Source organism: Drosophila sulfurigaster, chromosome X (assembly GCF_023558435.1).
Source record: "Drosophila sulfurigaster albostrigata strain 15112-1811.04 chromosome X, ASM2355843v2, whole genome shotgun sequence".
NCBI lineage: Eukaryota > Metazoa > Arthropoda > Insecta > Diptera > Drosophilidae > Drosophila > Drosophila sulfurigaster.
This window is the reverse complement of record NC_084885.1, coordinates 11,434,102-11,450,901: the sequence shown is the minus strand read 5'-3', so window position 1 is coordinate 11,450,901 and position 16,800 is coordinate 11,434,102. Positions and strand designations below refer to the sequence as shown.

Genomic DNA, 16,800 nt, shown 5'->3' with positions numbered 1-16,800 from the left:
TTCATATTGATTTAGGTACGAGTAACTCAAAATTTATGAAATATTTTGAATAAATTTATTATTATGTTAATATAACATCTGCAGCTTCTAGTTTATTTGCTTAATTATTCTATTGTTTGTGCTTTAGTAATTATTTTTTGCATTTAACAAAAAAAAATTGTTTACTTTTGTGATAGCTGATTTGTTCTTTAATTTCACTACATTAATATAATTAATTATAAATTTAAAAGTTATTTTTATTAATATTTTATTGAATTTAATATACGAAAACTATTTTGGAAGCATTGTTATTATGTTAATCGAACACTCGCAAAGGAAAATGTTTTAACCACATTATTATTGAAGTCATCATTTATATCACAATAAATGCTATAAATAAACATTTCATATTAAATAATGTGTTTAATGTTAATTTGTTTTGTTTTGTTTTTTTTTTTGGTATTTTTCTAATTGATAAATTGTGAGCCAGAAGTTTATTCACATTGCACTCCTCGTGAATGTGATGTTTATGCTATTCATATTTCGAGTCTCTCGGCACGTTTTGATTATTGGTAAATGCATCAGAATGCGGAGAGAGAAATGAGTGAATAAACATGTTTGAATACTTTTCCATGTGTGTGTTTGTGTTTGTGTTTGTGTTTAGATAAATACTTGATTGCATTGGGTTTATTATTCCCACAGCTTGTACCCTTTATAGGGTATACTATGTATATGAAACTAGCAATAAAACTAAAACTTCCCCCTTAGGGCACTTTTAAAATAGTCTGACACAACAACTCCCAGTGGCACATTTTAACAAAAAAAAATATGAAAGAAAGCAACTCAATGACATTTTTTTTACTTTCCTTCTGCGTGTTGCCTCTGAGCAAATATCAAAGTCAAACAACAACAACAACAATGGATGCGAGTATTTTGCACTAAAAGCGAAACTACTTAGCATTTGGCTTTTGGCGTCGGGTCGATTCGGAGACGGAGACGGAGATGGAGATGGGGGCGGAAACGGAAAGAGAAAGCTAGGAATGAGGTCAAGAGACAAAATAAGCTTCCTGCCTGTGGCATGTGTGTGCTGCTGTGCGTGTGTGTGGGTGTGCGTGTGTGTGTGTGTGTGAGTTACAAAGCCATAGCCACATTTTTGCTATAGACCCACTTAAATGGGAGTTGCAAGGCTTCCGGCTTCTGCCAGCTTGATCCCCTTCTGCTTCTGCTTCTGCTTCTTCTTCGTTTACGTCCTGCCCCCGCACATTGCTCCTGCATTTATCCTTAGCACTTGTAACGGAATTTAACGGTCAAATCGCTTGACTTTTTACGCCACGTTCTGCATTCCATGTGAATGCGGCTTGAGGTTGCCGCTGTTGCGTTCCCAAAAAAGAATCCGAACTGAACCTGAACCCTGCGCCTAGCTTCGCTTCTCCTTCTACTTCTCCTTCCCTCCACCCTCCACTAGCACTTCCCCCTGCCCCTTCCCTTTCCACTATTTGGTCACGCTGGCTTTTCTTTTTCTTCGTTGCTGGCTATTTGGGTGACTTACGCTTCATTAACTCGTTTGATGCCCAGTTCTCTGCCTGACTTGGGCACTTCATTTATAAACTTACTCTCCTGCCCCTCCCCCTTCTCCTTCTCCTCCTCCTACTCCTACTATTTGGCCTTTAACACAATTTCCTTGTGCCACTAGCAGGGACAGGCAAAGGGGATGGGGGGACAGAGAGCCATGGCTAATATCGTTGTGCGTGGTGTGTGTTTGCATTTGAATTTGATTTACTGTTATCATTTGTGAATTTATAGTAGCTCAGTGGCCATTTGGAGCGTTACGTTGCGAGACGAAATATCGCATATTAATTATACGACTCGTTGTCGGCCTGTCATTTCGCTGCAGGCTCAATTCATTTCTCTCTCTCTCTCTCTCTCTCTACACACACACACACACACAATTTTACTGTGAAATTGTCAAGAAAATGCGTGTTTAAGCCAGATTAAATGCGGCTTCCCCTAGATTTATGGGCCATGTTGTTGAAGCGATGTCCAAAACCGAAAACCGAAAACCAAATCCAATTTCAATACGTATACGATTCCGAATCCGAATTCCAAGTCATTTGCCTTGTCGCGTCGCTCATTGTTTACTCCAATTATTTATGGGTCAAAAATTATCTGAGAAAAGCTATCAAATTTCAGTGCAGAGCAGCACACACCAAAACCGATGTTGGCTCTGGCTCGCTAGCAACATGTTGCTGGCATCATGTCGCTCGCAACATATCTGTGGATGCTGTGTTGGTGAATTTCAGCCGAAGATGTTGCTAACATTCGCCATCGTTGTTGTTGTTATAGTTGCCGCTGCAATTTGCTCCGATCCGATCGAGTGGGCGCCACAGCAAACTTTTGGGTGTGGGCGTGGCCAGGTGGGCGTACGTACGTACCCAACTGCGCAGTCAATATCGAAAAAGTAATTAAAGGCAGCGAGCGACGTTCGGCAATGTTTTCTTTTTCCTTTTATCGTCGCTTGTTTTTTTGTTTCTGCTTTTTTTGGCAGCCTGAGAGGGAAGTCGCAGCGAAAACGTTGCGAGTACCACGCCTACAAACCGCCCCTCGTGCCTCCACCTCTGCAAAACCTTTCGTCCACCAAAAACCTGTCAAGTGCAGTACGTGCCACATGCGGTCGCCAAATGGCAACAGCGAGCGCCAAGCATTGCAATTATGCCAACGCAACGAACTCTAGATGCTCTGTTGATGCCATCGATTGCAGCTGTACTATCGATAGTGATGAGCGATACTTGTGAAAATACTATCGAAGAGGTGATGTTAATATGTCATCGATTAACGTTTGACAAACGACTAAACAAATGGTGAAACAAATTTTCGTATTCATTTGTTATCGATGACAACTGGATTGTGCATTAAGACCAAAAGTTATTATCCTAGACGCTTATGCAGCTTATCGATAAAAAAAAAAGTGAATATAAAAAGTGTGATATTGCAAAATGATGTCACTATCAACTTTTCTACATTATCGTTAGCCTATTAATTGTGCATAGAGCTGTAAAGACAAGTTATCTATATTCATAGGCTAGTATATGATAAACCTTTGTAATTTCTGATTTTCTATAGAATTACATATGTTTGATTGTTATCGATAACCATTGGCTTGTCATTTTTGACAAAAAGTCAAGTTCCATCGATTTCTAGCTGCTTAATGAAAGACAAGTCTATCAAAATTGCCATATTTACTTGTTATCGATAACCTATCGATTGACGATAAGAACAAATTTAATTATCTAGTTGCTGCTTAATAATTGTGAAACTGATGAAAGTGATGACTACCATTAAAATTTACCATATTCATTGGTAATCGACATCAATGATTATCGATACTGAGTAAAGATAAAATGGAAAGTTATTTCGTTCCTTAGTTGCTTAGTATTTGTGTATCTAAGCTATACTTCTATTATTTTGAGCAAGCTCGTAATCGATTACCAGTAGAGTATCGATAACAATGAAAATTTGTCTTGTTTGCTTGTTATCGATACTCATTCGATTAATTTGAAGTTATCTTGCTGCCGTATTACTTAATTGATCAAATACATATGTTATCGATATCCAGTTGATTATCGATAACAACGAACTTAGAACTCTGCTCGACTTTATTGCCGAGGACTAGTTCGAGCTCTGAAACTGCTGTCAAAGTTCAGGCGATAGCTGATAAGCCTCAAGCGCCAGGGTCAAAAAGGAAAACGGCACGCATCCGTTTTGTGCAACGCAAACGACAATTATCAGCGACATGAGCAAACCAATTGTGCGGCCGTTGTCCACATTCCTGCGTGCAGGAAGTGTGCGATAGGCCAGCCGAGTAGCACAGGATAGGACAGGACAGCAGAGGACTGGACAGGATAGGACATGATAGGACAGGACTGTGCAAGTCGGACTGGGTTATTTGTGTGTGTAATTGCCGCTACGCTGGGGCCACAAAAACTGATTACAGTGTTCAATAGTCAAATGGTTGGTCAATGCGCCGTCCGGCACATCCTGCCATGGCCGCCATGCCTCCGCCTCAGCCTCCGCCTCTGCCTCCCAAAAGGTCAAACACCGATTGTGGACGTTATTAAATTTATTCAATACTTTTACAGCCTTAAAGCTAATAAAAAAATTAAAAAATAGACAAAAGCACTTGGCCATCGAAATCCAACTGCTTTTTCTTTGTGTGGAACTTAGGACTAAACAATTTACAGATCGTACGATACTTAGGTACATATAATACGTGACCCGGGGCGGGGGCGGGGGGACAAACTACTACAAAGCGATGTAGAGAAGTATTTTGCAGTAACATAAGTAGGTACAGAATAATTATATAACAGACGGGGCGGGGCGGGGTGGGGGCGGTGCATGGTCCTAAGCATCCTTTGCCTTGGCCTCCAGCGTGTCCTGCACGAAACCACGATTCTCAATGCCATTTTGCCGCGTTGCCGTCGTCGTCGCCGTCGCCGTCGCCGTCGACGCTGCTGTTGTTGTTGTTGTTGGTGGTGGTGGTGGTGCTGGTTCCGCATGCTCCAAGGACTCGTGTATCACATTTGCAATGATGCCATTCAGCTGACCCTTCGCCTCGCTGGCCAGCGCCAAAGCCTCGACGGCATTAATGCTGCCATTGGTCTCCCGGAACGAACCCTGCTCCGTATCAGGACGCGCCTGCTTGCGACGCTGCTTCACCTGGAAGCGGTACATCCAGCTGCAAAATGAAAGAGTTGGTTGCTAAATCTCATTCAAAATGAAACAGCATTTGCTACTCACAGAAAGATGCCCACGGAGAACATGGTGAGTCCGCCACCCAGCAGGAAGAACGCACCCGGAAGGACCTTCAATGTGGCCGCATATAACGTCGTATACATGGGTGCAAAGACCATGGGCATGAGAGCTTCGGCGACGCCAAACAGCGAGTTCACCTTGCCCAGCTCGTCCTTGGACACCAGCTTGGTGGCAATCGAACGCATCGCAATGAACGCGGTGCCATTGAAGATCTCGACCAAACCTCCCAAATACATGTGCCATGGGAGCGTAGCAAAGGCGTACACAAAGGACGACAGGATCTTCGAGGTGCTCGATAAGACGCCAACCAAAGCATCGTCGATTTCCAGTTTGTGCGACAGAATGCCCACACAGAAGATGACACCAATGAGACCCGTGAACATCGCGTAGGTGGAGAAGAAGCTGAACTCTACCTCCGACCAGTTGAAGCGGAAGCGAGTGAAGAGATATGTGACCGCCATCTCACCGTGCAGCGGTCCAATGATCACCATCACTACGATCATCAGGAGGATAACGCGTTGGCGACGCTGATTCTCGCCCTTCTTGAAGGCCACTCGGAACGTCTGCACCACGTGCTCCTTGTCGAAGAAATCGGCCAGCAGGCTCTTTTGGGGCGCCGTCTTCTCGGGTCTCGCCACGGGTTCCTCGAGGAAGAAGAAGCCATAGACGAAGGCGAGCACGTAGAAAGCAGCCGAAATCGAGAAGACGCCGTAAAAGCCAATTTGTCTGTGAATTAGATCGAACATTAAAATGAATTAATCAGAGCTTCAGCTTCAGAGTTTGAGAAGAGTTTTCAATTTCGGATTTGCATTCTTATTTACGTAATGAAAACATATTGGGACAATTCGATTGCATATACAAATAATTGTATTGGATGTAATAAGAATTTTGAAGTATTTGAATAGAGGTCATTATAACAAGGAAGGAACAAGGAGAGGAATGGATTAGAAGATCAGCGGACTAATGTTAATCTTAAGTTTTATTGGCTTAAGTATGGGATTAGACAAATAAATTAAAGGACGTTTTAAATTAAGCATTTAGGTAATTCAAGATTAAAATAGATGTTGAAAGAGTTTGCTAAAAGAAATGTTTAGAAGTTTTTCTACATTGAGAACTAGAAGATTTCCATTATTATTAGAGATTTTGTTGAGAGCTTAGAAGTATTCAATTATATATCATTTCAGATTCAAATGATTCAACTCAAGGTTAAAAGAGTTGAGAATTTAATTCAATTTTGGAAGAACCTCAATTGGTTAAGAAAGAAAGCGATAAGGGATAGAATATAAGAACTGTAGAAAAAAGAAGAATTTTACTAAAGGTGTTAGTAAATTTATGCTCTAATTACAATTCCGTTAAAGATCGGAAGAAATTGAGTAGCAACAAGAAGAGTGCAATTTAAAAAAAAAATAAGTCTTTGTTTAAGAAACATTGAATAAGAATAAAGTCAATCAGCAGACAAATCATAAAAAGAACAATTTGATTATATAAAGATGATAGATTACTAGAATTCGATTACTATAGCAAAGATCAACCTACTTGAGCAGGACTCCGCTGAATGCCATGCCAATGGGCACGCCCACCGAGAAGCAGACATTGAGGATGCCGATGCGCAGAGTGCGCTCCTCCTCGGTGGTGATGTCTGCAATGTAGCTGAAGACGCCCATCAGCATGGTGAACCAGCCGCCGCTGAGCGATGGAAAGATGGCCTCGGTCAAGGCGGCCGCCTCCATGGGCGCATTCTCAAAGTAGACGCAGAGCATGAGACCGACAACGCCAAGGAATTCGCCGACGACCGGAATGAGGATGCAGGGCTTGCGTCGCCGGTGGCGATCACTCCACGAGCCCCAGAAGAGGATCAGCAGGCAGGGGAACAGCGATTGAATGACAGTCTTCCACGCAGCCATTCGAGCCACCATCTGTTGCACTGTCTCCTCCTCGCTATAAAAGTAACATAAATAAATCATTATTGTTCATCATGACTTTCCAAGGACTCCAAGTTTCAACTCTCACTTACAGAGTGTAGTTGGCCGTTTGGCGACGAGTGAGCGCATCACAGATCTCATCGCCGTAGGCCATGTTCACGCGACACGCTTTCTCCAGGTTCAGATTCTGTGTGGCCAGATTCGAGAGCACACTGGGCATTATGTAGGCGGCCAGGATGGGCTCCACAGTGATGTTGTTGGCCACCAGACGCAGCTTCTCCCGCCAGGTGCGCGTCGTCGGAGGCGTCGCTGTCTTTGCACTGCTCGCCTCCGCCTTCTCGGCGGGGCTGCCCAGCTGTGCGGGGGCCAGGGTTGAGGCATGGTTAAGCGTGTATTTGTTGCTGTGCTTGGACAGGTCCATGCCGCCGCCGTCCTTGGGTGACATCTCGGAAGCTGTTCTTAGAATAGAAGAACATATTATTTAGTTTACAATTATAATAACAAAAAAGTAAATTTGTGTTGTTAAGCATACGTTAAAAAAATAATAAATCAATCACTTAAGCCCTCAAATCTACATAAATTATCGCTTAATTGTAATAAAAAGCATCAAAAATTAATGAGTGCATCTTTTATATATTTTGATAACAAGCTTGGCACTTTGTTAAAATTTCTTTATAACTAAAACCACAAAAACAGGAACATTGATTTCAATCAAGAATTATACTTCAAAAAAAAGCAAACTAAATGAATGTATTATTAAAACAAGAATAAAATAGACAATAACACTAAATTTCTCTTGTTGAAATTATTTCTAGCACTCAAACAATCATTATAGACATAAAATATTGTCCACGAAGCATAAATGAATTAGTGCAATTCTTCTGGCAGCAAATAAAAGAAAAAGCATTGGGTTTTTTTATACAATTTAATAAAAAGAAGTGAATTTGCTTAAAGTAATTTCTATTGAACTGTATTCTGTGCTTAAACTACCAACATTTCACAAAACTAAGAAAGAATTGAGAGCAATCAATTTGATCAAGTTCGGTGTTTGTGTTTGCTAAGCTTTGCTTTGGGTTTGTGTATTCGCTAAGCTTTTAGGCATTTCATTTTATGCAAGGCAGACAAACTATTGTAATGCGTTTTCTCTAATATTTTTAATTAGTATCTTGTATACAACTAGGAATTGTTCTATTAAAACAAGTTGTAAGAAATATATGTATATATGTATATGTGTATTCTTTGGGCAATTCAAAACTATATACTATATTTTTCACTCAATAACATCATCATAAATTCTGTTTCATTATAAATTCTTCACATTTTATTAAAAACTGGGAAATGTAGATCTTCAGAATCTTGAAATAAGTATGCGATATAAAATTGATTTATTGTCATGCCATATCTAACGAATAATCTATTCAAACAAAAACCAATTTCATATTTTGCCATTGAGATTCAAGATTCAAGGCGAATTCCGATGTAGTTTTGTTAGCTGAAACCTCTGAGATGACATTCCATAATTGATGTGCATAGATTCCGCATACTACATATAAAATATAGCCGCACACCTAACGCTTAATCTGCATTCCATGGATCCATCATCGGATCCAGATTGAAATCAATCAATCAACCATTTGCGATCTCTAATTCCAACTAGCTGAGTGCGTGAATGCGAATGAATGGGTGTATGAGTGTATGAGTACTCGTATGAGTATTAATCATGGCATGGCCAAGCTTCAAGCTTCACTTGACGTCCGCTCCGTCCGTCCGCTCTTTGCCCTAGCACATGCCACGCCTCCCGTTCCGCCCCCCTCTGGACTGCGACAGTTTTGTTGTCATTCTATTTTTGTGCGCATCTCCCACTTATTCTGATTGGATTATTCGCTTTTGTGACAATCGCCAGCGAAAGTATTTCGCTTTGTATTCCGTTTCGGGGCTTCGGCTTCGCGTTTCGCTTTTCGCTTTTGTTTTGGCCTGCTCCTCCTCCCCATTCCCATCCCCATCCCCATCCCCATCCCAATCCTCTTCCTCCTCATCCCCCTCTATAAGCGGAACTCGAGTGTCAATCAAGCGCAACGACGACGACGACGGCGACGTCGACGCCAGCAGCGCACAACGCTGACGTTGACGTTGACGTTAACGCTGACAGTGTAGGCGGCTGCTGTGCAACGCTTATCATTATCAATTATCATTGTCATTTACTCTCTGCGCTGTCAGGGCATTACTTCATTGTACTACTTCGCCATACTCTCGATCAACCTTTGCGAAGCACAGTGGGATTAACACACAGCAAAGGTGGTAAATATATAATATATCAACAATTAATTAGATTAACTCAAAATAGTTATTAATATAAGTACTATATAAAATCACGACACAGCATTAAGTTGTTAAATTCCATTGCTATCCCATTTCAAGATAGCGTAAAGGCTTTTACAAAATTCTAGAATCAATCTTTAAAATATTATTATAATTACGATTCGGTAACGAGTAATTATTTCATAAGTATTATCAAACAAATAAATAAACGAAGCTGAATAACATTAATACTAATTACAAGAAAAGGCTTAATCTGCTAATCGTGTAAAATAAAAACAAACACTTTTTGAGATTTATTTTTTAAGTTTTATTCCCAAACTTAAGAATTTTCACACTTGGTTTAAGAAAGCGGTTTCCAACTTTATTAAAAGTATTTATTTCGGATTTTTGAGTTCTGTATAGAAGTATGTTATGTAGTAGTATAATATTATGTATGTAGTATAATATTTCCAATATAATATGATAGCAATGACAAAACAATTAAAGAAAACAACCAAGAAGATATTCAGCTTAAAACATATTAATAAGTTCGCATAGAAATAAACTAAATACAATCCCATCACAGATAATACTTAATAGACTGAAACGACTGAAAGAACATTTTAAAATACTCCTCTATAGATCGCAATCATTTAAAGCGAATAAACATAAAAAATACATTATGGATTGAACATAAAAGTTGGAAAATTTATGATCCGTTTGGACTTTGATTTCCAAAGTATTATTTTTATGCAAAGTGAATGTTCGTTTAATGGGCTCCTCAATATGCTATTTATGAGGACATCAAAAATGTGCAGAGCCCACTGTGGCACAGCAGCTGTTTCTCGATACTTAATGAAGCTTGTTTACGTTGCTCGCTTTTGCTATATTCTTTATAAGTATTTTTTTTTTTCGTTTTCGTTTTCGTTTTTGTTTGTCACCTGACAGAAGAACATCTCGTAGAACACAACACGAGGCATTTTCATCGAATTACGGCAATTGGAAAATATAATTACATTTGTGTCCATGTTTGGTTAGGAACTCAATACGTATTCCTATCTTTATGGAATTTCCCGACGAGTGTTCTTTTTTGTTTACCAACGGCAGTCTTTTGTTTGTCGATTTTTATTATCATTGTTATTGCAGTTTAACATACATACAATACATATAATAGTATATTAGGTGATTATTAGCGAAGCCCCCCGAAGAATTTTAACTAACGTCAAAGGTTTTATGTTTTATCTGTTTGTGAAGTAATTTGAAAATATTTTGCTTGGTTGCGAAAGACTTTAGACTCGGATGATTAGCGATTCGGCATCAAGCGCAGCTACAAAGATCATTTGAAGAGCATTTCAAATGGGGTCAGCAAAAACAAGTTTTGGTCACAGTCAAATTCGATTCCGTAATATTATATATGATCAATAATTTTCGCAGAACAAGTTGTAGATACAAACAAAAAAAAGAAATACCAATAGTATATAGTATATTTTGAAGCCTAACTATAAGTGGTTGATAGTTGATCTATATTTATCAAGCGGGGGAAATACAAAATAGTTTATTTAATCGTCCTATCTCTACAATCTGATAATTACATCTATTAAATTTCAATAGTTGAAAAATTAGATAGAACTCGCATCTACTATTGCAATGCACACAATTTCCAGGAATGATAATGCCGCACTTTGACAGCCGGCAAACTGAGTTTGAGTTCTTATACAATGCATTATATGTTACATTGTAGTTTTGCTTTTGCTATTTTTAGATTCACAATTCAAACTCAAATGAAAGTGAGGATGAGTAATACCGACATATTTGACTAATTGGATATACAAATGCTTATAATATATATCTAATTTGTGAAAGTCCAAAATGCGAGTATATTGTATTTTATTAGTTGATATTATATTTCTCAAGTGTGGTCATAAATCTGATTGTAAGTGAACAACACACATTTTCGAGACTTTAGAGACTAACTCATTTTTCTTTTCTTTCTTTTTTTGTTGTTTTTTTTTGCTGTGTGTTTTTGTTTTGTAGCAAGCATTAAAAGTGACAGAAATTAAGCAAAGCTAATTGACCTTGACAGTCATACACACTCACACTCACACACACTCACACTCACACTCACACACACACACCTATTGAACGACCCATAAAGTGCATCGCTGGCGGCTTTAATCTTCAACTTCCGTCAACGCCACTGACGTCGACTTCGACGTCGCAGTCGCAGTCGCTGTCGACGTCGCTGCTTCTGCCGCCCAAAAGACAGCTCAGTTGAAGCTTGAGTTAATTATAGCGTCTATCTATTTGGACACACACACACACACACGTACGCACACAGTTGTAGTTGTCGTATAATGTATATCGTATATGATAAAGTTCATTATCATGCTTTGTTAGGTTCTTAAATACTCTGGCAAGTATTTCGCTCGTTTTTCCTCTGCTCGCAAATAGCTTGTTTTAATTGCCTTTAATTGCAGCTGAATTTTTCAATTCGCCAAATATTTTTCGCCAGTGATTTGCATTTGAATTAAGTAATATGTAGAAGCCCCAATATACAAATCTTATCAGATTGATACCAACAAAAACATAAACATAAACATAAAGAAGACTAAACCTGTTCTTAATTGTCGCCAAATTTTGGGAAACTTCTTATGCAAACTAATGATGACAATAACTTAATAATTAAACTACGTTTTTAAACATCCAAATTAATTAGTAGTATTTTTGGTTTATATTTAGAGTTTATAAAATTATTATCTATCACAATAAACAACTTTAATAGCGTGCATAAATTATAATGGCTTAGAACTCACTAAATTGTCATTTGATTGTTGCCTTTTTATACCCTATAACTGAAGAGTAGAAGTCTGATATATTCTGTACTCTATGGTGTATTTTAAGATACACACTACAAATTTAATATACAATATACATATATATAAATGTATATGTAGACTTCGGTATATCTTAGTATTATTATATAGATTAGTATATTTTGTACTCTAAGGTATATTTTGAAAGTAATGGTATAGCAATATACCGAATAGAGCATTCATTATACTTTAGTATTTTGGTATATAATAGTGTACTTTAAATTGAATAGTATATTAATATACCAAATATAGTTTTTCGTATATTTTATAACCTTCTTGTATTTCGATTCGGTATATTTTAAAGTAATAGTATATCAATATACCAAATATTTCATTCAGTATATTTTAGTATTTTGGTATATAATATGGCAATTTAAAACGAATAGTTTTTGGTATATCTTAGTATTTTTCGGTATTTTGATTTGGTATATTTTAATAAAAACATTGAACTGGGTAGCGCGTATCTCGCAGTCGAGCACACTCGACTATAGCCTTCTTAGATTGTTATATAACATGTCTATAAATTGTATAGCAAAACTAAAACAACTTATGGCTAAAAAACATGAATTACAATATCGCGAACTAGTTGAAACTCGAAAACAATGCGTTCCACTTTTCTGTTCTGTTGTTCTGACTCTTTCATGGTCATAGAGAGTTATTCGCAATGAATTCGGTAGTGCGATAAGCAATTAATTAGCATTCAGCGGCCAACTGTGCAGCTGCTTTTACTATTTATTATAGTAATGCTATCAATGTCACCCAAACTGAAAATAAAAATACAAAAAAAGAAACGTGCGTTGAACCCAGTAGAAAAAAACGTAAACATTTTCATTGAGGTCATTTGCTTCATTACAGCGACTGTGGCACGTCGACGATGCACTCTTTTGGACTTGGGTTTAGGTTTTAGCTTTTGAGTTTGATTTTGCTTTTGGTGTTGATTTTGATTTTGATTTGGTGTCTCTACCAGGAAGCGTCGTGATCCAGCATATTAACTAACTACCGGACAGAAGACAGACAGACAGACGGAGACAGACAAATGTGTCAATTGAGTAATAGAAATTGATATTGATTTATTTATAGCTCTTGCCAAGTTCAATGAATTGCAGCAGTGATTTTCTTCACTATGCATAACAATTGATTTACTAAGAATTGTAATTCATTTATATATATTTCGAGATAATCGAACATGTTCATCTTGCATAAAGCTGATTACATCGGATGTACTTTAAAGTGTATTTTATACGATCACGATGTGACAAAGAAACAGCTGCTAATATATTCTCAGCATAGTTAACAGATATGTCTTTAAACTTATGATAGAAGTTAGACAATGCTTATATTCCGTTATAAATTGAAGAAATTTCAATACAATTAGTTGTACAAAAAAAAAATGAGAGAAAAAACGATAAAACGTGGAATTGAATATTCTCAGCATGGTTAAGAAGTATGTCTTTAATCTTAAGTTGAAGCTCTCTGCATTAGCTTCTTCGTTTTAGCTCAATGTTATCTAATAAAAAAATGAAGAAAGAATCATATCGAATGTCTTTAATCTTAAGTTAGAACTTCCTTACATTCATTAAAGCTTTCTTCTGAAACATTTTGTTATTACAGATAAGGTAATTATCGTTTTAGCTCAGGGCTATCTAATTACTTAATACATTTAATTGTTGGCAAAAAAAAAAAATAAATATCGAAGAAAATCGTGTAATCATCATTAGGAAGTAACTCCAATAATTGTCGCATGCTGATGTTTCCGGGAATCTGAGTGTAACACAAAATAATAATGGACAAAACTAACCATCGAACTGATAAACAACAAAATTACAAATGACAATTAGCTTATTAGATGATCACGACGATGATGATGATGATGATGATGTGTTGGAGGCTCTGCTGTGAAAACAAGCGTAGCCAGTTAATAAAACAAATTCAATTTGCGGGAAATTCGCTGGAAATTTGCCGGGTTCTCTCTAATCATATTTTTACCCATTTCCGGCTGCTGACAAAACTTTTCACACACCTCCACACACACACACACACACGTACACACACACACACATACAAGCAGACCTCGCACACACGACGTCGCTCCGAATTGTCCATTAAGTTATTGATTGCATGTCTATCTGCGAGATACAGATACATCGCAACGATACCCAGATACAAATATTGTGGGCAGATGATGATGGAGGAGGAAGCTGACGACGTGCGACAAAACATACGAAATTAAACAGTGCTTTAGTTCAGATCTAAATTGAAAATAATTAAATACAATTAGTTGCAAAAAAGCGAATAGAAAAAAAAGAAGCAGATAAAACGTTACTCTACGTTTTATTTATGCGCAATTCAATGATATCAAATGAAGAGCTAAAAATAGTTGTGCACACTCGCACACACACTCGCACACACACACACACACACACACACACACAGTTACGCATGGGATTGAAGTGAGTGTTCCGAGTGCTTTTTTGAATAGACAACGCTTAATTTATGGGGCTTAAACAGTCGCAATTTGCGGTAGTTCCGACAGGCGACGTGTGCGACTGCGTAAACAAAACAAAATACAAAAAACAAAGCAAAGCAGAGCAGAGCGAAAGAGCGCTTTGAAGAATTATCCACTAATTTGGCAATCAAAACAGAGAAGCAACACAGCACACACAACAACAACAACAACTACAAAAAAAATCCCCGAAAACGCTTAAAAAATTTGAATTGAATCAACACACACACACACACAAACACAAGTGTATTTTGCAAATTAGCAAAACAAGAAAAACGAAATACTTTAAAAAAGTTTCCTATGCAATTAATTAAACTTGAAGGAGAAACAACAAAAAACCAACGAAACTATAAATTCAAAAAGATTTGGGTCTATGTAAATAAATAACAAAAATAGCAGCACAAAGCTATAAATAAAATATGGCAAAGAAATAAAAACAAAAATATGAATTCGAACAGTTTAAAAAATGTTATATTTCCTATGCAAATAATTAAAATTGAAAATGACATGAAATGAAAAAAAAATGAAACCGTAAATTAAAAAAGACTTGTGTTTGTGTTGATAAATAATAAAAATAGCAGCACATAAATAAAAAGAAATTATAGAAAATATAAAATGAATAAAAATTCGAACTCGTGTAGAATAAAAAATGTTGTGTTGCCTATGAAAGTAATTAAAATTAAAGGAAACAAAAAGCGAGAAAAAAATGAAATTATAAATTCAAAAAAACTTGTATTTATGTAAAAAAACAATAAAAAAAGTAGCCCTAAAATAAAAATAAAATATGGCAATGAAATAAATTACTTTAAATACGAATTCAACCAAAATATAAAAGTAATGTTTATGCAATTATTCGCCTTGGAGGGAAAACAAAAAAAAACTGAAATTGTTAATGTGTTTATGTAAATAAATACTAAAAATAGTAATGCAGCAATATAAATATAAAATGCCAAGGAAATCAAAAAATAAGTATATGAATTCGAGCAGAATAAAAAAAATGTTATGAACGTGGACAATTTGTAGTAAGTAATTTTGTTGATGCCGCTGGCACGCAACAGCAACAACAAGAACAACAACAGTCGCAGAGAGCAACAATAACTAAGTATATGGTAAAATTTGTATTGTCAAACAAACTCACACACACAGGGGAGAAGGAGAGAGAGAGAGAGAGAGAGAGAGAGAGAGAGAGAGAGAGAAGGAGGGATAGAAAAGAGAGGAATGCATAAACGAGCGCAAACAAATTTCACGACAAACGCGAATTTGATTTAATTTACATGTCTTTAATGAAATTAGTAGTAAAAGCACATACACAGAGACAGAGTCAGACACACACACTATCACATACACCAACACACACACACACAAAGACAGCATATAAAACTAAGGGTTAACTCACTTTAGATAGCTATCTATTAGCAAGTATCTTTGATATCCTAGATACTTTCTCGTCAGCCAGATTGTTCTTTCTTTCTTTCTTTTCGGGAATTTTTTATTGCACGACGATCTCGATCTAGAGCTCGAACTCTGATTTGTTTATTTTCTCTTTTTGTTTTTGTTTTGAGTCGCGGTTGAGTATTCTGCGTGAAATTCTACAACAATAACAACATGTCGCACCGTTGTTGTAACTTTATTGTTTATTGTTCTGTCGACGTCGTTATTGTTGTTGTATTTTGTTGATTGAAACGAGGCTTAGTTAACGAGCTTTGCCATGTACCTAAACCAGCGACGTTGAGCTAAACTCAGCGACTAAAATTCGTATTGAATTTGATGAGTGCCGTCGACTCGACTCCGAGACTCGCGCCACACGGTAAACGCTGCTTGCGTCGCAGTCGCAGTCGCAGTCGACGTCACCGTCACCGTAGCCGTAGTCACTGTCATAGTGCGGGCGGCAAAGCGACGACGATCGCTGCCCAGATCCAAGCTCCAAGCAAACTGCGACGCCAACTGCGACGGCAACGCGTGTGATAAGCGACTGAGTGTTGTTGCCGCTGTCTCTGCTTCTGCCTCGGACGCTGTTGCTGTTGCTGTTGCTGCGTGTCGCAAGTGCCAAAAAAATGTGAAAAAAGTAAAGAAATATTATTAATATACTTGTATAAATAAATGATATACGAACGTAAGCCATACGTAAATACATCCATCTTACGACCGCATTGAGCAACGAGTCAGTGTCCACTTAAATTTCTCTGGCTCTATTGCGAAAAGATACACAAATATTCAGACACAATTCACCAGACAGAAGCGAAGCTCTAGCCGAGCATGCTCGACTCCACACACACCCTGTAAACAGTTACTATATATACCATACATATATATATGCAAGTGTGTCATTGTAAGTCACGCTGTGTCTGTGATTATCGATCGTCGTAGTTCGTTGTCTCTGCGACAAAAGTAAATCAACAAATGCATTATTATTATT

The 16,800-nt window shown here is 37.5% G+C and overlaps 1 protein-coding gene across 1 annotated transcript; it reads right to left on the bottom strand.

The window, feature by feature from the left end:
* Positions 1 to 4,084: 4,084 nt before the first annotated feature.
* On the bottom strand, positions 4,085 to 16,138 carry LOC133848405 (probable peptidoglycan muropeptide transporter SLC46). Its single transcript, XM_062283962.1, has 5 exons — positions 15,781 to 16,138; positions 6,803 to 7,163; positions 6,325 to 6,726; positions 4,774 to 5,514; positions 4,085 to 4,711 (listed from the first exon to the last, which is right to left on the bottom strand). Exons 2-5 carry the CDS (start codon positions 7,153 to 7,155, stop codon positions 4,378 to 4,380), a joined length of 1,830 nt encoding a protein of 609 aa, XP_062139946.1. The 5' UTR covers positions 7,156 to 7,163; positions 15,781 to 16,138; the 3' UTR covers positions 4,085 to 4,377.
* Positions 16,139 to 16,800: the final 662 nt, after the last annotated feature.

Coding starts and splice junctions, on each gene's coding strand:
- LOC133848405 (XM_062283962.1), bottom strand. CDS start 7,155: ATGTCACCCAAGGACGGCGGCGGCATGGACCTGTCCAAGCACAGCAAC. Junction 5,515..6,324: donor TTCAGCGGAGTCCTGCTCAA/GTAGGTTGATCT, acceptor TCTAATTCACAG/ACAAATTGGCTTTTACGGCG. Junction 4,712..4,773: donor TTCTCCGTGGGCATCTTTCT/GTGAGTAGCAAA, acceptor TTCATTTTGCAG/CTGGATGTACCGCTTCCAGG.